The sequence below is a fragment of the Chinchilla lanigera genome, unplaced genomic scaffold, assembly GCF_000276665.1.
Source record: "Chinchilla lanigera isolate Chin_1 unplaced genomic scaffold, ChiLan1.0 scaffold00068, whole genome shotgun sequence".
Lineage (NCBI taxonomy): Eukaryota > Metazoa > Chordata > Mammalia > Rodentia > Chinchillidae > Chinchilla > Chinchilla lanigera.
In genome coordinates, this window is record NW_004955469.1 from 9,294,917 (window position 1) to 9,317,315 (window position 22,399).

The following is a 22,399-nucleotide window of genomic DNA, read 5'->3' on the forward strand; positions in this document are numbered from 1 at the left end:
GGTCATTTAACTATTTCCCTTTACACCCAACCCCAGCCCCAGCCTGTATTCCTATGCATCCCAAGGCCTGTTTCACCTAGCTGGAGTCTGTTTGTGCTTAGGCAGTATCATAGGTACTGTGAGTGCAGCATCCCACAAGAGAACTTTATCAAGATAACAATACTTTGCTGTACTTGGGATCTAAATACTTCCTGTAGAGTTTAAATAAACATGTATAATAAGTCAACAATGTGACCATACCATGAAGGATCAAAAATCATGACGTGTGAAAGTATGGTTGAAATAACTGAAGATATTTAATCTACAGGAAAAAGAAGACTTTGAAATCACATGATAGCTTTTGTTAAATACTTAAAAGGGCAATCACAAGGAAGAATAACTAAATGTCCTATCACCCATGAGTAAAATTAATAGATACTCTGGCTTGCTATAAAGAAAGATTTTAAAAATATGACCGTCTAGGAGTGTTCAAGTAGGGTCAAATGACCAGTGATTGGGAATATTTCATAAGCAGGAGCAAGTAAGAGCTAAGCTACTATTCTACTGATAGGGTGTTTGTGGTGTCCCTCAGTTAAACAAGTATTATAACCAGCTTCAGTCAAACAAATTCCCCTTGGGCCTGTGTGTTGGTTACTGTAAAGAAAGTTTGGAAAGACAGTAACATTGTACCCTGGAATACAGTCAGACAGGTGCCTTCATGTGAATACTCTTTGTGATTCACCAAACACCCACTCACAAGTGGTCTCAAAAACACCCAGTACCTTTACTTAGCTTTACCTACTTCACAACTGCTCAATATGAGCCATTTGACTCCCAAGCCTAGGTCTGGCCTGAGTGTTTCTCGTGAGCAATAGTATTAGGCTGAGGAGCCTTTGTGGAGGGAGAGCCCCCCTACCCGCAGGGGGCTGTGACCATAGAAGTCTATGGAAAAAAGAGGATCTAAGGAGTCCTGGGGAAGAAGGCCTAAAGGTCCAGGCTTGGCACCACGCTGTCCAAGAAGGCCCTAGTTCTTATGGCTCTGAGCATGGTGCCCATTTGTTCTTGGCAGACTTCATTCCAAGGGTCCCGTGAGGACCAAGACTAGGGATTAGACAGAAGGCGATGGCTGGCTGGAGGGAAGCCAGGCCCTTTAGTTGGGGAGGATGGTTGGAACATAGCACTGAAGTGGGCTTGACTTTCAAGCTGCATACGGTGACCCAGTGGGGAGGTGAGTCCACGGACGAAATGGATCCGAACCAGCCCTGACTGCCCCCCAGATACCAGCCATCCATAGGAGTCCAGGTTTGGGCTGAAACGTACCTGTGAAAAGAATTAAAAGCAAAAGAGTAAAGGCTGTGAGTTCAATACCCAGTGCTAGAAAAATAAAATAAAATAAAAAGAGGCTCACAAGTGGTGTTAAGGGCAAGTCTTAGTTACATAAGCAAAAAAACCAGGTCACAATGCAGGAAGACAGGGTCATGATGATGAGAGAGAGGTAGGGAAAAGAAGCCAATGAATGAGGTATAGCGATCATGCTCTTTAGCTATCTATTTTGCTTTTTCGTCTTCCATTTCACTGATCACAGGTCTGAAGCTGGAGGAAATGAGTACAGGTGGGGAAGATAAGAGACAAGACTCTTACCTTATGAATAGCCTCGAGCTGTAGCCTGTCCAAGCAGAGCTGAGAATGACCTTCTCCCTCCTGCATGCGCAGCATGGGTTCTCTATGGAGCAGATTGTGGAAGGAACCCTGGAGAGCAGAGGCGGAACAGGACAGAAGCAAACAACTCCCTAGTTTTACATCTTTGTACTGGAACTCCTAAAGATTCCCTACTCTACAAGGACTAAAGTTTTCTACCTTTTCTAATGTCAAGCCCATTCTTCTGGCCTCAACTTACCAGATCTGTGTCTTGAAAAAGCAAGTAATGATGGTTGACAGTTTCAGCATAAGTTCGAGCCTTGGGAGGATCAGGGATCCCAGATGAAGCAGAAGAAAGATCCTGACCTTCAGGATTGTCCTGATATGGAACCAGATCTGCCTTATATATAGGCTAGAAAGGAGACCATGAGATTAGGTTTTATAATACTGAACACAAAATAAAAGCCAAGAGGAAACTGGTTTGGGGCAGGAAAGTCTTCACAATGGAAGATATGTGCTCAGTTGCAGTAGGGTAGGAAAGATTACACACAATTCTGTGTCAAGGTAGTTATCAGGGCTGGGAGACTGAGTACTAATTTGTACTCTACCAGGAGCTAGGAAGGGATGTAGATTAGGATCCAACAGATGGTGCAGCCGTTAGACGTTCATATACGTACAAATCTTCGCTCTGCCGGTCGCTTGACATTTATTGGGTTCGATGCCATATCAGGCAATATAGCTGCAATGAGCTCCCCAGATATATCTCCTGCAGCTATTGTCCCAAGCCAGTCAGATCCTGAAAGACTCTAATAGGAAGAGACATATTTCACTCATTCGTTCATTCATTTTCTGTGAACTGACGACTGCACTGTCTGAGAGTGTAGTAGTATATACACACATACACACAAACACACACACACACACAAATGAGTTTATCGGCTTGACATAGTGGCACGCACTTGTAACTTCAGCACTTTAGAGGCTGAGGCCGAGGCCGAGGATCACAAGTCTGAGCCCAGCCCAGGCAACTCAGTAAGACCTGTCTCAAAATTTTCTTTTTTTGGTACCGGCAATCAAACTCAGGACCTTGTGCTTGCCAGGCAGGCGCTTGTGCCACTGAGCTATATACCTGGCCCTCTCAAAATTTTAAAAAAGAGCTGGGAATACAGCTCAGTGCAAAGGCTGTGGGGTTGACCCCCAATATCACAAAAAAAAAAAAAAAAGTTTATTATACCCATATCCCTGATAATATAGTTACCATACACTGTCACTTCCTCCTCCTATCCAAAACTACTGCCTCTTCTTGACTAACACTAGGGAGTAAAATGACCTGTGTAACAAAGATTGAGTTAGGTGCTCACCCAGACAGTGCCTTTTCGAGGAGCAGTAAAGTAGGCTTTGAAACCAAGGTAACCAGCATCAATATAATGAATTCCACAGAGTCCATAACTGTACCAGAAAAAGAAATAAAAGATAGTTTTCCTTCTTAAGATTCATTTTGTTTCCCCAGTTCCTTCCAGTATTCACACTATTTCGGTGAACCAACTCAACCCTTGTCTCCCCACAACAGCCTGCCACATTTGCATCCCAACCCTTAAGGCCTGTCCCCAGAGCTCCTAGCTCCATCTTGCCGTACGAGGCATAGCAGTTGTCTTGAGCCACAGTGACACCATTGTAGGGCAGCAGCCAGGCTAGTTCTGTACTCAAGAAGCGCTTGATAGAGTTTATTGGTTCATAAGGTCGCCGAAGGTCCCAGAATTTGATTTTTCGGTCACTCCCCGCAGAGACTAGGAAATGACTGAAAATATGGGAAAAGATCCAATTTGAACCAATGTGGAAGAGTCAGTCTTTCCCCATCTTCACATTCCTGCCACAGATCTCCTGCTCCATACCTGTTAGCTTTGCACCACTGAAGTGTACGCACCGCCTGGTCATGGGCTAGGAAACACTGGAAGGGGTAGAGCTTTAAGGAGCCATCAGAGAGCCGTATCCGTAGCAATGGTGAAGTAGTGGGAAGGTTCCAGAAAACCACCATGCCTGAAGTAAGGATGGGATAGATACGCTTTAAAGGCAGGTTCTTGCTTCTTTGGTCTAATTTCTTTCTCTGGGTTCCTAGGACCTTTGTAGGTCCAAATTACAATTGAAAAAGAAGGTAGGGATCATAATTAACTGCTTAATACTCCCTCCATAGTATAAAGACTCAACCTGATATTTTAGTCCCAATTCTCATCAACAAAAAAGTAACAGCTTAACCTGAGATATGCAGTTGAAAGATGAGAGGCTGAGTGTACCTAGTAACCTCTACTCCATATTAAATCAAAATAAAGATATTTTTTAAAAGAACCTTTTAAGACAAGGTTTGACAAACTACAGTGCAAGAACCAAAATAGCTGCCACTTGTTTCTGTAAACAGTTTTACCGTAACAGTTGTGCCCATTTGTTTACCCAATGTCCAAAAACTGATTCCACATTATAAGGGCAAACTTGAGTGGTTCCAACAATGGCCAGATACCCACAAAGCCTAAAACTATTAGTATCTGGGTCCTTACAAAAAATGTCTGCTAACTTTGCTCTAAGACAAGGAGAACAGGCAAGGAGCCAAAAGCAAGAAGAAAACAAACAGAAACTAATTTGGCAGAACACAAACATGAAGGTACTCAAAAGTATTAACTTTGATAAATATAAAAGACAAAGAACAAAAAAAAAAAAATCTTAAAAACAATAGCCAGGAAAATATTTGTAGTTAAAATACCTTTTATACCTAAACTCAGGGAATGAAAAAAATAAAAAAATAAAAAAAATAAACTCAGGGAATGAAGCACCTGTAAACTTTTCTTGAAAAACAATGATACAGGTAAGTAATAAAAATATAGTAATTCAGTAATAGAGGGGAAAACTAAGATAAGAGGACTAGTGGAGGCCCTCATCAAATCACCTCAGGTATTAAAGATAGCAGGGCAGTATAAGGCATGCACCTTGACAATGGAAGAACAAAGCCACCACAAAGAAAAAGAGGCTGGATGTGATGGTGCATGCCTGTAACCCTGGCACTCTGGAGGCTAAGGCAGGAAGATCCTAAGTTCAGGAAGATCCTAAGTTTAGGAAGATCCTAAGTTCAACACCGGCTTGAACTACATACATAGCAAGACTCTGTCTCAAAAAAACAAAACAACAGAGAAAAACTAACCAAACAATCAAAAAGAAGATCACATGGGAGGAAAGGTAAGAGTGATAATCTCCTTATCTCCTAGCAGAAAGGCTACTGATAATGTCTAAAAATCAAACTGTTATTTTAAAGGAAAAAAAAGTAATTTCAACTGCTTAATATTATTTATCTATCACCTTGCTTTCTTTTCTTTCTTTTCTTTTTTTTTTTTTTTTTTTTGTCTTTTTGAGATAGGGTCCCGCTATGCAGTTCAGGCTGGCCTCGAACTTGCAACAATCCTCCTGCCTCAGCCTCCCGAGAGCTGGGATTGCAGGCGTGTGCCACCACGCCCAGCTTCTTTTTAATCTTTTTTGTATGTAGTTCAGGCTGACTTTGACCTCACTATGTAGCCCAAGCTGGTCTTTTTTTTTTTTTTTTTTTTTTTTTTGGTTTTTCTCCGGTACCGGGAACTGAACTTACGACCTTGCACTTGCCAGGCAGGCGCTTTGCCGCTGAGCTAAATCCCCAGCCCCAGCTAAATCCCCAGCCCCTCAAGCTGGTCTTTAACGCAAGGCAATCCTCCTGCTCCAGCCTTCTCAGTGCTAGGATTATAGACGTGACACCACACCAACTTTCTAATCTTAAAAGCTTCTTTGAGGAACTAATGTCTTTCTTTATATATGCCTAGAGAACTGTCCCAATGAACTTACATTCATCTACTCAATGTTTTTTTGAGGAGAAAAGCCCTAGTGACTTATTTCTTTCTTCTTTGTATTTTTTTACATTGTTTGAATATTTATAGTTATATATAATACCCAGTTCTGAACCAAGAAAGGAAACAATCAAAAACCAAGAATATATCAGAAGGTTCTTTTTATATAAATGTATGAACAGTTTAAAGAACAATAACTGTTTATTTTGCTTTTTACCATTATAGTATCCAGCAGCCAGGTGGTGGTGGGGCCTGGTAGGCATCCAGGCCAGGCTAAGGCACTGACCACATTCAGAGGGGTCTGAAGCTTGCATTGACCCCACCTGCAGGGTTGCCACACACTGTACCTGCAGTGACAGAAGAGATAGGACTAGGGAGAGTGTGTGAAATGAAGGCTCGAATCAGGAGTCAGCCCACAGGATGGGGCATGTTTCAGAAGCAGACGGCTCACTATGGAATTGGTAAGGTGAGAATCTAAGACAACAGAGCCTCGGTTGAGGCAGGAGCTCCCTTACCTTATAAATGGCAGGCTTCATTGCATCTGTGAAGGAAGAAGAGCAGTAGCTGATGCTTTGGATCCAAATGGCTGAGCTCCCAATCAGGCCCCCAGGCCTCAGACAAGCACTTTTCCTCATCCTTTGAAGCCGTAACTTTCCAATCTCAAACTCCAGACCCACTGCTATCCGCCTCCATCTTTTCTTCTGTTCCACCTGACGGTACTCTTCCTCCTGAAAGAATGGCTAACCCCTCCACTCTGCTCTCTCGTCCCTCTCACTCATTCCAGAACTTTCTTTGTTCTTTGTTTATCCCTCTGTTCTGCATTATCCACTTGCTCTCTTCCTGCTGGACCATTTCCACAGTCCCATGTAAACAAGTCCTAGTGGCTCCTCTACAAAGCAACAGACAAAAACCTTTAATTGTCCTTATTCACATGACCACCACTCTCATAGCTAAACTTACCAAAGGAAACATCTATATTTACTGTCTTCATTTTTTTACTTTCTAATTTCCATCTTTAACCCAATTCTCCGTCAGTGCTCAAACCTGGGTGACTTCTGTAAATACTCAGTACTGTTGAAAAACACATAGGAGCTACTTTTCTCTGATCTCGTCGTCAGCTATAACTCTACTCAGAACCAAGAGATTACGTGTATATGTGTGGTGGTGGGATCTCAGGAGCTGAGATCAGGGAACAGGAACAAGAATATGGCAGGGGAGACAAACCCCATCTGTCAGCCTTAGCTAGGGACAGCTCTTACAGAGCCAATTAACATGGGCAAGAGGGAGAAAGGCCTGAGGAAAGAGAACAGGGAACACAGCAGAGACACAAGGTAATGTGCTGAAAGACTCCAGCTAGAACCCTGCAGAAGGAGCCCCAGCTCAATATCAAACGAAGTAAACCACCATGAGGGTTGGGGGCATCAGTAAGGTTTTGTGCTAGAGACAGCCCAGAGGAGGCACCGGGCAGGTGGATGGGCCCCGCTGAGCTCTGGCCACAGCTACTGCAGCCCTGTTCTCCCTGCTGCGCTACTCACCTGGGGGCTGCTGAGCCAGCAGGGCCTCAGGATGTGGCAGACTGAACAGCAGCACCTTTCCATCTGAGCATGCGAGAGCCAAGAGACCCAACCGGGGCAGGAGAGGAGCCTAGAGGGTGAGACCAGATCTGCACTGAGGCTTGCAGCCTTCAGAAAAACCTCTAAGGTCCTGGTCCCTGAAAATATGACACGGAGTTATTGGACAAACTCCGTCCACTCACTCTTGAAAACTCCCAGGACCTTTGTGCCAAGCCCCAGGACATCCCACAGTCAACTTAAAAGTACCTTTCGAAGGGTGCCTGGAAGTTCCCACGCTCCACTGGGGCAGAACTTGAGATCCCAGATACAGCCGTGGTCACAGGCAATCCCATAGACAAAGTGGGCCCTGTTGCCAGAACTAGAGAGAAGGCATGTGGAGACAGTGAGTAGGAAGCAGGGGTCTAAGGCTGGCAGAGCTCTGCCGCTCTTGTTGCAGCACAGGTTAAGCCTTTTCCCATCTTCCTCTCCCTCACCCACCTGCCCATGCAGTGTCCCAGCCCCACCTCACCAGCTTTCTGGCTGCAAGGTCCCAAGGCCCCAGAGCTGCAGCAGCCCAGGGCCTGAGTAGAGCTGGCTCAATGGGTGTGTCTCATTCATGTCAGGGCTGGAGAAAAGGGCCACATACTGCGAGGCTGCTGACCCCTCTGGCACTGGGCACCAGTCCAGAGCCCACAGTGGACCCCCAGTGAAGAAGGACACATCCCAGCGTTCTGGATGTGCTGTGACTGAGCTAAATCTAGAGAAAAGTCAAAGATGGACAGAAAATGAGGTTAATAAATGGGAACAAGGACAGAATCTAAGGTCCACCTGGAGCAAGTGTGACCTGGGCCTGAAAATTACAAGGGCCTGAAAATTATAAACATCCTACAGGTGAGAGCAGTGCTCAGCAACCATGTCCAGCTCCTTCCCAAAGTCTGTGGTCCAGCTCATCTTCAAAGATGAGAGGCTGTGCATTTGGATTTACTGCAGCACTCTCTCAAGGGCTGAGTGCATGTGACTTTTACTGGTTTGACCTCGAGTCTCTGTAGCTTTCCTCAGTCTGGCCAGCAGCAGAGAATATTGCTCCAGCTAGGACTCCTATCCTTAAGGCCAACCAGATCACCAGCAGGGGAAGGACAGGGCTTATCTGTCATCCCTTTCAACATCCATTTCTCTTGTGTCTGTCTCTTAGAATGGGAATATGGGATGGGTATGGTGGTGTCTGCCTGTAATCCAAGCTCTCAGGAGGCTGAGGCAGGAGGATTCCTGTGGGTTCGAGGACAGCCTGGGCTACATAGCAAGACCCTGTCTCAAAAAAAAAAAAAAAGGGAACATGGGCTCAGCTGTAATCTTTACCTATTTATTCGGTACAGTGTGCCATCCTCAGAAAGGCCTTCACGTTGTACAGAAAACAGTGGAGACTTCTCCTCCTGGGGCAGGTAGGGAGCTGCTTCACTAGGGGAAGGAAAAGGGAACAGCTTCAATTTGGAAGACATGGAGGCACCAAGATAGCGGAGTGGTAAGCAACAGAGAAAGAGCCTCTCTGAGTGCTGCCATCCAGATGCTAGACTATAGCAACCGGAGGAAGACAAGGAGGAGGAAAGTGGGTCCTCTGGACCAGGAAGGATCTGAAACATGAACTGAAGCCCAGAGAAACTTCAGTGAAGGAGGTAGCCAGTGGTGCCTTCTCCCTGCAATGGGACTCACTGTGTGAGAGGAGCGGTTCAAACCTATGGACCATGGTGACTGCTAGTGACCCCAGAGCCCTCCACGGAGGGACACACCAGTAAAGGGGAGTAGTGGACATGAAGGACTGCATTTGCTGGCAGTGCTGAGGGCTCTTGCCCCACATAAGAGAGTGATTGGCCAGGAGCCATCTTGGAGAGGGGCTGACAGAGCTCAGAACTCAGAGTGGCTGCTGGCTCCATCTAGCTCAGGCCTGCGGAACGTGTACTGGCAGCTGCAGGCCGAATTAATTTGGTCTCAGCCAGAAGGTGCAGGCTCACTGAGATTATCCACTACCCCACCAAAAAAGGCACTGCTGGCTTGCTGCAACAGACTGGCATGGAATGGGACTCTGTCTCCACATGTTTACCAGTGACAGCAGAAACAAACCTGGCAGTGCATTTTTTTTCCTTCTCCCATTTGTTTTTTGTTGTTGTGTTTTTTGTTTTTTTCTCCTTTACTGTTTGATCTTGTTTTTATGTGAGTGTGAATGTGGTTTCTAGCCTCTTTGTGGTTTGTGGTTCAGTTCTGCTCTTTGTATCTCTCCTTTCTTTCTCTCTAGTCTTCTGCACTAGTTCCCAAAGTTAGTGTGATTCCTGTTTATCCACCAGCCTTACTTCTAATCTTTTTCTTCTTCTACCTCTCTAATTTTTCGCGAACCCCTTTTAAATTTTAACCCGAGTGTAAAATTGACATATTAAGGACTTCTATACTACATATAATTTCTGGTCTGTTTTAGATTTTGTTATGTAACTACAAATCTAGTTCATATGGTTATAAAGGTGGCAAATTAATTGTTATCTCAGTTTGTCATTTTCTTCTTTTTTCGTTTGTCATTTTCTAGGTTGTGACTATTGCTACCATTATTGCTGATGGTACCACTTTAGCCAAAAGTGACATAATTGTTCTAAACAGGTATTCTTCCTAGTATTTCATCACTGAGACTGACTAAGGGTCATAAAAAATACTGTGTCACAATGCCAAAGAACCACGAGTGGGCCAAACAGGCAGCAACTTCTCATCCCTAAGAAATTCAAGACGTAGGATCTTGCAGCAGACCCCAAACTCCAGAACCAGTTACATCTAGAAGATACCTCAGAGAAGTAGTCATTTCCTAAGAGTTCTAAATACTTGCAATAAAGCAATCCACCATAGGTAATTTACAAGCATCATCCCAGGAATTAAAAAGAAAAGAAAAGAAGACACTTAAACAAGATGCAACCCCAGTCATCCAGTTTTTTTCTTAAAAAAAGAAAAGAAGACACTTAAACAAGATGCAACCCCAGTCATCCAGTTCACTAAAGGAAAACCCAGGGCACAATGAAGTGGGACAATCCAAGCACCACCCACTTGACCTCTCTGAAGTAGTAACAACAAAGCAACTGAATGAGCCTCTAGAAAAAATCAAATCAGAAAAAATTTCTCAGATAACTGCAGAGATAGTGTCTGCAATGAAAACCATGCTTAGTGACTCCAGAGCAAGATACAAACAAAAAAATAGAGGAGCTCAAGAAAATTATGGAAGCCATGAATGTTCAGCATAAGAAAGAAATAGAGGGGCTGGGGATTTAGCTCACCGGCAAAGCGCCTGCCTGGCAAGTGCAAGGTCGTGAGTTCGGTTCCCGGTACCGGAAAAAAAAAGAAAGAAAGAAATAGAACCCATGAGGGAGATTCAAGCAGATATCCAGGAGAATAAAAATTCCACTGAAAGTATTAGCAACAGATTAAGGCAACATGAGGATAGGATCTCAGATAGAGAAGACAGGCTTGGGGTTAGCAGTCATAAAAAGATTCCTTAAAAATAGCAAAGGACCATGAGAAATCAATCCAGCAGTTGCTAGAAGAGGCAAAGAAAAATAACTTAAGATGTTTATAATCAATGAAAAAAGCAGGAGACAGCACAAATGATATAAAAAAACTGGCAGAAAATTTCCTTGGTAAGGAAAAAGAATTTGACATACAGATAAGTGAGGCAACTAGAACTCCAATTAGCCATGATCTAAAAAAAAATCTATAGGCATATCATAATCAAGATTCCAGAAATTGAACACAAGAATGGAATTTTTTTTTTTTGTCTTTTTGAGACAGGGTCTTGCTATGCAGTTCAGGTTGGCCTTGAGCTCACTTTATAGCCCAGGCTGGCCTCAAACTCGTAACGGTCCTCTTGCTTCAACCTCTCAAGTGCTGGGATTACAGGCAGTGCTGGGATGTGTGCCACCATGCCCAGCTCAAGAACAGAATTCTCCCTAACAGAAGAAAAAAATCACCTATAAAGGAAAGCACATCAGAATCACAGCTGACTTCTCAGCACAAACCTTCAAGCCAAGGAGAGTTTGGGGTGAAGTATTTCAAGTTCTAAACAAAAACAACCTTCAACCCAGGTTGATGTACCTTGCAAAACTATCTTTCAAAAATGATAGAGAAATACCATGCTTCCATGAGAGAGAACACCTGAGAATATCTTTAAAAAACAAAACAAAACAAGAACATCTGAGGAAATTTATGACCACCAAACCAGTACTCAAAAATGTTTTGAAGGGCATTCTAGTAAGAGATAACAAGGACTACAACTCCATGAACCCCAACAGAAGGAATTCACCAAGCAAGGCAAACAATTAAATGGAGGGGAAAAAAGGGATGTACCAACAACAGGAAAATAACATGACAAGGATAAGTCAATACATATCAGTTGTAACTATCAATGTTTTGGGGTATTTTCTTGGTTTTGGGGTTTTTTTTTTTTTTTTGTCTTTTTGAGAGAGGGTCTCACTATGCAGTTTAGGCTGGCCTTGAACTCACTTTGTAGCCCAGGACATCCTCAAACTTACAACAATCCTCCTGCCTCAGCCTCCCCGAGTGCTGGGATTACAGGTGTGTGCCACCAGGCCCAGTGAATAAGCATCAGTGTTAATGGTCTCAGTTCACCAATCAAAAGAAACAGACTGGCAGAATGGATCAAGAAGCAAGATTCAACAATATGCTGCATACAAGAAACACATTTAATTCAAAAAGAAATTCACAGACTAAAAGTCAAATGATGGAAAACAATACTCCATGTGACAGGAACAAAGAAAAAAGCAAGGGTACCTATTCTATTTGCAGACAAAGTGAATTTCAAGCTAAGACTGAATAAGAGTGATAAAGAAGGTCACTACATCCTTGTAAAGGGAACAATCCAAGAGGAAGAGATAACAATCATAAATATATATGCAATAAATACCAGTGCACCCAACTATATAAAACAAATATTAACAGACAAGAAAAATCAAATAAGCACTAATAAAATTGTATTGCAGGATCTCAATACCCCAATGTCACATGAAGACAGATCAACTAGACAAAAAAAAAAATCAACAATGAAATATCAGAACTGAACCAAATTTTTGAACAAATAGACTTAATAGATGTCTACAGTGTTCAACCCCACAATATCAGAATACATATTCTTCTCATCTGCACACAGGACATTCTCCAAAATAGACCATATAACTGTTCATAGAACATGCTTAGGTAAATGCAAGGGAATTGAAATTATCCCATGCAATGAAATTAGAAATCAATGGCAAAAGAAACCACAAGAACTTCATAAAAACATGGAAATTAAATAGCACCCTCCTGATCAACCAACGTATCACAGATGAAATTAAAGAAGAAATTAAACAGTTTCTACAATTAAATAATAACAATACAACATACTGAAACCTATGGAACACAATGAAAGCAGTCCTAAGAGGGACATTTATAGCAGTGAATACCCGTATCAGGAGAACAGGTAAGTACAAATAAACAACTTAATGGTGAACCTCAAATTTCTAGAAAAAGAAGAGTAGCCTAAGCCAAAAACTCCTACGAGGGAGGAATTATAAACATTAGAGCAGAAATTAACATACTGGAGACTATGAAAACCATACGAAGAATCAATGAATTGAAGAGTTGGTTCTTTCAAAGATTAAATGAAATAGACAAACCCTTATCCAATCTTATCAAAAAAAAGGAAAGAAAAGACTTACGTCCAAACAATTAGGAATGAAAAGGGTGAAGTCACAACTAATTCTGCAGAAATCCAGACTATCTACGCCTACTATGAAAACTGGTATTCTAATAAGACAGAAAATGTAGAAGAAGTGGACAGATTCTTAGATACATACAAATACCAAAGCTGAAGCAAGAAGATATAAAAATCCTAAATAAACCAGCATTAATCAATGATATCAAAGATGTAATTAAAAACCTACCACAAACAAAAAGCCCAGGCCCTGACAGATTCACTGCTGAATTCTACAAGAAATTTAGAGAAGACTTAATACCACTACTTCTCAAACTGGTTAATAAAACTGAAAGGGAAGCAATTGTCCTAAATTCACTCCTGGAAGCAAGTATTACCCTGATACCAAAATCAGGAAGGACCCAATTAAAAAAGAGAACTACCGGCCAATCTTCCTAATGAACATAGATGCAAAAAGCCTCAGTAAGATACTGGCAAACAGAATGCAGCAAATCATCAAGAAGAGTATACACCATGACCACGTAGGATTTATCCCAGGGATGCAAGAATGGTTCAACATACATAAATCAATAAATGTAATATGCCATATCAACAAAGCCAAGGACAAAAATCATATAATCATCTCAATAGATGCAGAACAAGCTTTTGACAAAGTCCAGCACCCATACATGATAAAAACCCTACAGAAAATTAGAATAGATGGTCCTTATCTCAATCTGATAAAAGCCATCTATGACAAATCAACAGCCAACATCATACTAAATGGACAAAAACTGAAAGCTTTTCACTTGGGAACAAGACAAGGATGTCTACTGTCTCCAGTCTTTTTTTTTTGTTTGTTTTTGTTTTTGTTTTTGTTTTTGTTTTTTCTCCGGTACCGGGAACTGAACTCACGACCTTGCGCTTGCCAGGCAGGCGCTTTTTGCCGCTGAGCTAAATCCCCAGCCCCTACTGTCTCCAGTCTTATTCAACATAGTCCTGGAAACTTTAGCCAGAGCAATTAGACAAGAGAAAGAAGTACAAGGAATAATGACAGGAAAGGAGGAAGTTAAATTATCATTATTTGCAGATGACATGATATTCTACCTAGAAGACCCCAAAAAATCCACTAAAAAAACTGCTAGATTTAATAAGCAAATTCAGTAGCGTAGCTGGATACAAAATCAACACTTAAAAATCAATAGCCTTCCTGTACACGAATAGCAAACTCACTGAGAGAGAAATTAGGAATATAACACCTTTCACAATAACATCCAACAAAATAAAACACTTAGGAATCAATCTAACAAAGGATATTCGACCTCTACATTAAAAACTACAGTACTCTGAAAAAGGAGATTGAAGGGGGTATCAGAAAATGGAAAGATATCCCTTGCTCTTGGGTAGGAAAAACCAATATAGTGAAAATTATACAGATTTAATGCAATTCGATCAAAACTCCAATAGCATATCTCACAGAATTAGAGAAAACAATCCCAAAATTCATTTGAAACCGTTAGAGACCTAGAATAACAAAGGTGATTCTGGGGAACAAAGGCAAGGCAAAGGGGTCATCACAATCCCTGACTTGAAATTGTACTATAACGCTACTCAGATTAAAAACAGCATGATACTGGCAAAAAAACAGACCTGAAGATCAATGGAACAGATTAAAAGATGCAAAAAACTCCAGACACACTCAGCTACATTTGACACACTCAGCTACCTACATTTGACACACTCAGCTATCTTTGACAAAGGTGCCAAACACATTCAATGGAAGAAAGTCAGCCTCTTTAATAAATGGTGCTGGAGGGGCTGAGGATTTAGCTGGCAAGCACAAGGTTGTGAGTTTGATTCCTGGTACGGGAAAAAACAACAACAACAACAAAAATATGGTGCTGGAAAAACTGGTTCTGCACATGCCTAAGATTAAAATTGGACCCATACTTTTACCATGCACTAAATTTGAAATGGATCAAACATCTAAGTATTAAAACAAAAACAAGTCTGCTAGAAGACAGAATAAGTAAAACTGTTGAAGATACTGGTGTAAGCAAAGACTTTATGAATAAAACCCTGACCACACAGGAACTATCAAAAAGAATCAACAACTGGGATCCCATCTTATTAAAAAGCTTTGGTACGGCAAGAAAAACCACTAACAGAGTGAAGAGACAACTCACAGTGTGGGGAAAAAATGTTTGCCAGCTGTTCCTCAGACAAAGGATTACTATTGAGAATGTATAAACAACTCAAAAGTATCAGACCTCCCAAATTTAAAGACCCAATCCAAAAATGGGTATCTGAGATGAATACACACTTCTCAGATGAAGCAACACAAACAGCAAATAAATATATGAAAATATGTTCAACATCACTGGTCATTCAAGAAATGCAAATTAAAACAACACTGAGATTCCATCTCACCCCAGAAAGAATGGCTATTATCAAGAAATCAACCAGTAACAAATGCTGGAGGGGCTGTGGGGGAAAGAGGAACTGTTGGTGGGAGTGCAGACTGGTGCAACTGTGGAAAGCAGTGTGGATATTCCTCAAAAAACTAGGATTGAAGGTCCCATTTGACCCAGCTATTCCCCTTCTGGGTATCTACCTGGAAAAATTAAAAACACTGTACCACAGTGATATATGTGCACCTGTGTTTATAGCAGCATAATTTGTAATAGCTAGACCTTGGAAACAACCCAAATGCCCATCAACCGAGGAATGGATAAAAAGGATGTCGTCTTTTTATACAATGGAGTACTATTCAGCCATAACAAACTGGAGACTTGTATAGGTAAATGGATACAACTTGAAACCATACTCATAAGTGAAATAAACCAGACATACATGTTCAAACATCATATTGTCTCCCTAGTGTGAGAAGCTGAAAGAGTAAGTAAAATGTGAAATGTACAACTGATACTGTAAATGGGAAGAAACTATTCAAAGGGAAAGAGAAACATAGATGGGGAAAGGAGAAAAGGGAAAAGCAAATAAATAAATAAATAAATAAATAAATACATATACATACACAAGATAGACAGTTATACTACTTTTTTCTCTTAGTTCACTGAAAAGAAAGGTTTGTGCTAATACTGTTTGGACAATGAAATGCCTGTATCTGGTACTCTGAGTAAGTAATTTAAAGACAATAACAGCTAGTGTATTAACCATTGCTACCCTCCTATTATCTTGGGTTTTTTTTGACATTGGGAATTGAACTCAGGACCTTGTACTTTATTATCCTGTTTTGAAACTGCTTCATTTTTTTTTTCCTCTTTTTTTTTTTTTGGTTTTTTTCTCGGGTACCGGGAACCGAACTCACGATCTTGCGCTTGTCAGGCAGGCGCTTTTGCCACTGAGCTAAATCCCCAGCCCCTTTTTTCCTCTTTTAAAGAAATTTTTTTTGGAAGAGCTTCACCCATCCCAGGATTCCCACTACACACCCAGAGTCCTCAATTATTTTTCCATCTCCATTGCTGTCACCCCTCCTAGGCTTTAGAGATGTCACTTCAACTTACAGTTCAGATAACAAGTGCCATTTCCAGGCTAGAGGAATCCATTCTGCAAACTCCCACAATGAATGCTTTTGTTCTCGGCTGGAGAGACAGAGGAGGCATCAGTGGAGGAGCAAGATATTGTATTACTGTTATCCAATACAATTTTCTGCAAGGCTGGAAATGACCTGTAGTTTGTGCTATCCCATATGCTCGCCACTAGAGGCAAGTGGCCACTAGGCATTTGAGATGCGGTCAGTGCAAGTGAAAAATGGAACCTTCCATTTCTTTCCTTTTTTTTGGCAGTGTTGGGGATTAATCCAGGGCTGTTATTAATCCAGGGATTAATCCAAGCATGCTAGGCAAGCACTCTACCACTGAGCTATGCCCCTGTCCCCTCATTTCATTTTAATTAAAAAGTTCTGGAGCTCTTGCCTTTGGAGCAGTGGCTTTGGTAATGAATAGTATCACTATGTTCTACCCACAGTCACTTTTCTTTCTATATTGTCCTTTCATTCTTCCACCATCCCTTCCCCTCAGACTGCAGTCCCCAAGTCTCACAGGTCCTTGGTGAGATGGAGGCACTTCCAAACAGGGGCCATGATGTAATTGGGTAAGCCATTGGGAGCCACTCCCCGGCAGTGCGGCTTCTGCTTCTGAGGAAAACGTAAGAGAGAGAACATTATAAGCTGGAGAAAGTTCTAGAAGGCAGCTTTCCTTCCAAGCTTTCACCTCCTTTGCCATGACTAATCCTCCAACCACTATCCTATAAGCACCTTAAAGATCTGTGCTTCAACCACTGAAAGAGTTCTTTCATCTCTGTTGCTCTTTCTCCAGCAAACTGCATCTTCTGTTAGCCATTTTCTGTTACCTTGACATTTCCATGGTATTTGATTCACATGGCTTTTGCATACTTTTTGTTACATAGTCCAGGTTGGCCTCAGCCTCCGTAGTGCTAGCACTACAGGTATGTAGCACCATGCCCTTCCTGTCCAGTTCTTGAAACCCCTGCCCTGTGCCAACACTCACTCCCCACTCCTCCCATTCTCTTAGTATTTCTTTGCAGACTCTCCTTCCTCTGGTGGATCATGATTGGTAAAGGTATTCTTTACACTCCTGGTAACCTCATCCACACCCACAGTTTAGACTACTACTACCTTTAGACTACTAGTTTAGACTACTACGCCTGATCATCAAGTTGACATCTCCATAAACACTAACTTGGCCCAGTCTCAACTTCTCTACCAACTCTAAACCCATACTGTGTTGTGCTCAGTCAATCAGATTCTAAGGCAAAAGGAAAAATCAGTAATTACCCCCCAAAAACCAGCGATGTACATGTCTTCACTCAAAATTTTGACATTTTGGATTTGTTGTATCAATTGTGATTTTTAAAATATTGCATCAAAGTATCATTTATCAGGCCAGGTGTGGTGGTGCACACCTGTAATCCCAGCACTTGGAGGCTAGGGCAGGAGGATCGCCATGAGTTTGAGGCCAGCCTGCACTACATAGTGAGTACCAGCCTGAACTACATAGTGAGACCCTGTCTCAAAAAAAATAAACAAATCAACATAACAAAAAAATCATTTATCTTGCTTACTCAGAGTCTTGGTGCTCCCTTATGTCTTTGAGACAAGTAAGCTACTGGTCCCACATATACAATTGGTGACCAATGACCCACTGGCACCTCTAACTCAACATGTCAGGAAGGGGGCTCATCACATCCCTGCCACTACTTTACATGATGCCACCACAAAGCAGGAAACTCCTGAACAGCTTCTTCCTTTCCTTCACCTCCCAAAAGTTACATACTTTTCGATGTCCCTCCCCTCTGTGTCCTTTACTGCTTCATTTAGGACCTTGCTATCTTTCAGCTGGGTAACTGGAAGCTGTCTTCTAATTATGAACTGCAACTTGACGTATTTCCCTAATCAGTAATGTTATTTCTCTACTGAAACCCTTGTTGCACTGACCTTCTGCTGGGGATGATAAAGAGTTCTGGAAACGTTTGGTGCTGACAGTTGGCACAAATTACAGGTGCGCTATGGCCACTAATTTTTCCATTTATAAGTAGTTAAAATTGTTAGTATTTATACTTTCCCACAGTGAAATAACAAAGCCAATGCTGTTTTTGGCTCCTAGCAATTTTAGTCCTTTCATTCTTTCTGGTTTGATCTCCTCTACAACTTTATCCCAGCCCTGTGCTCCAGCTGAATCTATTTCTGGGAAATCTTTGTTCACTCGTTAAGACCCACTTCATTTACCATTCCTTTATGACTCCCAAGCAGTTAATCACGCTTTCCATTTTTTTTTTTTAAACAAGGTCTTGCTGTGTACTCCAGGCTGGCCTCAAACTTTCAGTGATCCTCCTGCCTCAGCCTCTGGAGTGCTGGAATTACTGGTGTGCGCCAGCATGCCTGGCAATCTCCATTTCTTTGTATGCCTAGATCATGTTGTTCACTCCTTTGTAGTACTTATTACATTATGAATTTGTGAAGCACAACTCTTGTTCACTTTTGTTGTTTCCTAGCAGAGAATACTCAGTTATGACTGAATAATCTAGTTTACTAAAACCTTCCCCCACAACCTCCCTAATATCTCAATTTGCTTATTTTCCTTCTTTTTTTAGTATTGAGGATTAAACCCAGGGCCTTTACACTGAGCTATATCCCAAACCTTTTAAAAAATTTCTTATTTTGAGACAGGGTCTCACTAAATCACCAAGTTGCCCAGACTGGGGTGGAACTTTTGATCCTGCTCCCAAGAAGCTGGGGTTACAGGCATGCACCACCACACCCAGCTCTTCAGTGATTTTTGAAAGTTGTTCTTTTTTTTTTAATCTGTTCTGGCCACCTCAGTTACCAAGCCAAAGCAAGACTTCTGGGCACCTGGCTGATCCCTGACAAATCTTATTTTCCCCATTCCCATTTTTAGCCTTTCAGGTTACCCCTGAAGTGGATCCTCGAGGGGTGCTTCGAGGCACTGCAGGCTCAGGGTCAGATAGGGCCTCACTTGGGGCCTCACTTTCTGCCCCATCTTCAGCCTCAACCTGGAGAACAAAGTCTTCATCCTGTATAATAGCATCCTCTTCTCCACCATGACAGGCTGCCTGCTGCGGGGTCTTCTTCAGTCTGGTGGGGCTACTCGCCTTGGGGCTCTTGGGACAGGTCACTGGAGCTGGCAGGGTTGAAGAGAGCTCTTCAGCCAGTTCCTGAAGATACACAAGGGCCCTGCGGGACAGGGCAGAATCAGAGCCATCCTCACAAACAATTAACTGAGAGCCCACTTCTCCAGACTTGGTTGATTCGGTAAAATAGCAAGGAAGAAAAGTCTGGGGGAAGTCTGTAAAAAATATAGAGTACAGGTGCAGAAAGCCTCTCAGATACAAAAGTTAGGAATAGATACCACAAAAATTGCTGTGGTGAGAGCTAAAGGATTACCCACACCCCCAGAGTACAGACACCACCCCTGCTTACCTGACACCTCCTCAGTCTTTCCATCTCTCTGACATACCCCACCCGCCATCCCTTCACCCCAACCCTCCCCACCAGGCTGTGCCCCACAATCCTTACACTTGGGCAGCCCTTCGGCGGGGTCGTTCCCCAGAAGGGGTCTCAAAGTCCTCAGGGGGCCTCTTTGAAGGTGGAGACTCTGGCTGATCTAGGCCTTTGGACAACTTCAGCAGGAGCAGATCTCCCTTGGACTTTTGACTTCGTTTCTTAGGCATGGGGGTGGATAGAGGGTTGGATTGATCTAAGAGACCAGGAACCAAAGGGGCTGATGGAGCTTTACGCTGTTGGGGCCTTTTGGGGCCTTTTCGTGTCCTACTACCTCTCTTCCGGGCAGGCTTTGAGGCCCTAGGGTTTGAAACCTTTGACATCTCTGAAGAAAGATCTGTAGAGAAGAATATGGGTCTGTGAGATGGGACCAGCGCTCAAACCTCTTTGCAAAAGACTATACTGTACCCAGGTCTGTAAGATCCTATGAGTTCAACCTGCGGCTCTCTTTCATCTTACGCTAACATGGGGAGTAAAAGGAGAAAAGAGCATGGTACATACCTTGTTGTTCCAGTCTGGAGAGGCTCTCCTGATCTGGAGGAAACCTCCTCATACCAGGAGAGTCCTCAAATCCAGGCAAAGGAGTAGGTAGTGACATCTCTATGGAGGCCTCCATACTGGTTGTTTCTGAGGGGGCCTTGACACCAAGCTGGTTTAGCACTTCTTGTCCAGGAGAGTCTACCACAGTCATGTTCCCCACGGGGCCGGCCTCCCCTAGGGCAACACAGCCGACCCCGTAGGTATCCATCAGCACCCCCCAAAATGGCTGTCCCTGCGTAAAGACACACTAGTGAGTAGAAGGCAGGAGTTCTTTGTACAGGCTCAGATTTTTCTCTTTTCCTATCTTTTCTTCCCTCACTCCACAATTAGAAACCCAAGTTCCCCCATCATTCATTTATTCATTCAAAAATAATAACCAAGCACCTTCTATGTTAGGTGCTACTCCAGAAACTGATAATGATGATTAAGACAGACAAGGTCCCTGCACTCATGGAAATTACATTCTGGTGGAGCAAACAACAAACAAGTAAACAAATAATAAGCTATCATTTATCAAATGCTTACCATGTGTCAAACACCACACTGCTTTATAAAAATTACTTAATTTAAATACATTCTCTTGTAAGAATATTATGATAAGTACATAATTCAACTCCTCTCCCTGAAAATCAATACAGTTAATTACATATACCCCCAAAATGAGAGAGAAAGCCAGGCGTGGTGGTGCATACCTAATTATCCCAGTACTTGGGAGGCTGAGGCAGAAGGATCACCTCGAGTTTAAGGTCAGCCTGGAGTACACAGTGAGGTCAATGGCAGGCTGAACTACACAGTGAGACCCTGTCTCGAAAAAGCAAATACATACATACATACAAACATACACACAAACAGAACTGTGTAATGGGGAAGTTGTGGTATGAAAAGACTGACAGCAAGCATTTGTATTAGTCACTTTTCTGTTGTTGGGACAAAATGCCTGGCATATACAACTTAAAGGAGAAAAGGTTTAGTTCAACTCATGGTTTCCATCCCTGATTAAAAAGCTCCAAGCCTCAAGGAAAAATGTCATGAAGAAAGGGTGTGGCAAAAAGCTGCTCCCTTCATGGTAGCCAAGAAACAGGGAAAAGGCAAGGAGGCTGGGGCCTGGGATCAGATTTAGTCCCCAGTGTCTCAGTCTCACCCGTTACTGACTTCCTTCACCTAACCCCACCACCTAAATATCCAATACCTCCCAAGCAAAGGTATCAAATTATGATCTCATCATAACTGGGTTAATACATTAGTCACAGAGAAGTGACCAGTCTTCATGACCCAATAACCTCTGGAAACACCCAGACACAAACCCGCAAGTGTACTTTACTAATTTTCTCAGCATTTTCCAATCCAATCAAGATTAACCATCACAATATTTACCCAGTAAAACATTAAACTGAATTTAAATAAGTATGGTAATTAGCTATAAAACAGACTCTAGCTTAAACATTTTAAAGCTGGGCGTGGTGATGCATGCCTGTAATCCCAGCATTCAGCAGGCTGAGGCAGGAGGCCAGCCTGGGCTACAAAGTGAGTTCAAGGCCAGTTTGAGCTGCATAGTGAGACCCTGTCTCAAAAAGAAAAACCAAAAACCAAAAAAAAAAAAAAAAAAAAAAAAAAAAAAAATTAAAGACTGCACAATGTAAAAATACCAATATTCATAGTAGACTAAAAACAGAGGTACCCTAATTTTGCTTCTAAGGTTGTTAAACTGAAAACATATAGGTTTATCAGAGTACACTGCTTCCAAAATACTCAGTATATCATAGGGGCCAGAAGGATAGAAGATAGATCTCTTCCTCCTTTTATTTGCGTGGGGAGGAGGGGGCAGGGGGAGGAGGGCACTATCAGAATGACTTGGCCCCTTTTCTCTACCTTTATCTCTCTCTTCAGGACTGAACCCAGAGCCTTCACAAAGAGCTAATTTCCTGGCTTGTCTTTAGTCTTTATTTTTTTGAGACAGGGTCTGGGGCCAGAGATTTAGCTCAGCCACACAGCACCTGCCTGGTAAGCGTAAGGTCCTGAGTTCGATTCCCAGAAACAACAACAAAGTCAACTGAGAAAA

General features: G+C 42.3%; 1 protein-coding gene across 1 annotated transcript in view; it reads right to left on the bottom strand.

Moving 5' to 3' along the window:
• Positions 1-272: 272 nt before the first annotated feature.
• The window catches only part of Gtf3c2 (general transcription factor IIIC, polypeptide 2, beta 110kDa), a 28,983-nt gene continuing 6,856 nt past the window's right edge, over positions 273-22,399 (bottom strand). Inside the window, exons 2-19 of the mRNA XM_005400480.2 lie at positions 20,302-20,572; positions 19,816-20,137; positions 19,191-19,473; positions 16,802-16,896; positions 16,265-16,342; positions 8,384-8,482; positions 7,557-7,784; positions 7,295-7,406; positions 7,010-7,118; positions 5,990-6,015; positions 5,692-5,821; positions 3,510-3,654; positions 3,254-3,415; positions 2,979-3,066; positions 2,295-2,423; positions 1,877-2,029; positions 1,621-1,728; positions 273-1,299 (exon numbers count right to left, since the gene is read on the bottom strand). Coding sequence (XP_005400537.1) covers positions 1,081-1,299; positions 1,621-1,728; positions 1,877-2,029; positions 2,295-2,423; positions 2,979-3,066; positions 3,254-3,415; positions 3,510-3,654; positions 5,692-5,821; positions 5,990-6,015; positions 7,010-7,118; positions 7,295-7,406; positions 7,557-7,784; positions 8,384-8,482; positions 16,265-16,342; positions 16,802-16,896; positions 19,191-19,473; positions 19,816-20,137; positions 20,302-20,548 — 2,733 coding nt within the window. The 5' untranslated portion in view covers positions 20,549-20,572 and the 3' untranslated portion in view covers positions 273-1,080. The remainder of the gene's footprint in view (positions 1,300-1,620; positions 1,729-1,876; positions 2,030-2,294; positions 2,424-2,978; positions 3,067-3,253; positions 3,416-3,509; positions 3,655-5,691; positions 5,822-5,989; positions 6,016-7,009; positions 7,119-7,294; positions 7,407-7,556; positions 7,785-8,383; positions 8,483-16,264; positions 16,343-16,801; positions 16,897-19,190; positions 19,474-19,815; positions 20,138-20,301; positions 20,573-22,399) is intronic.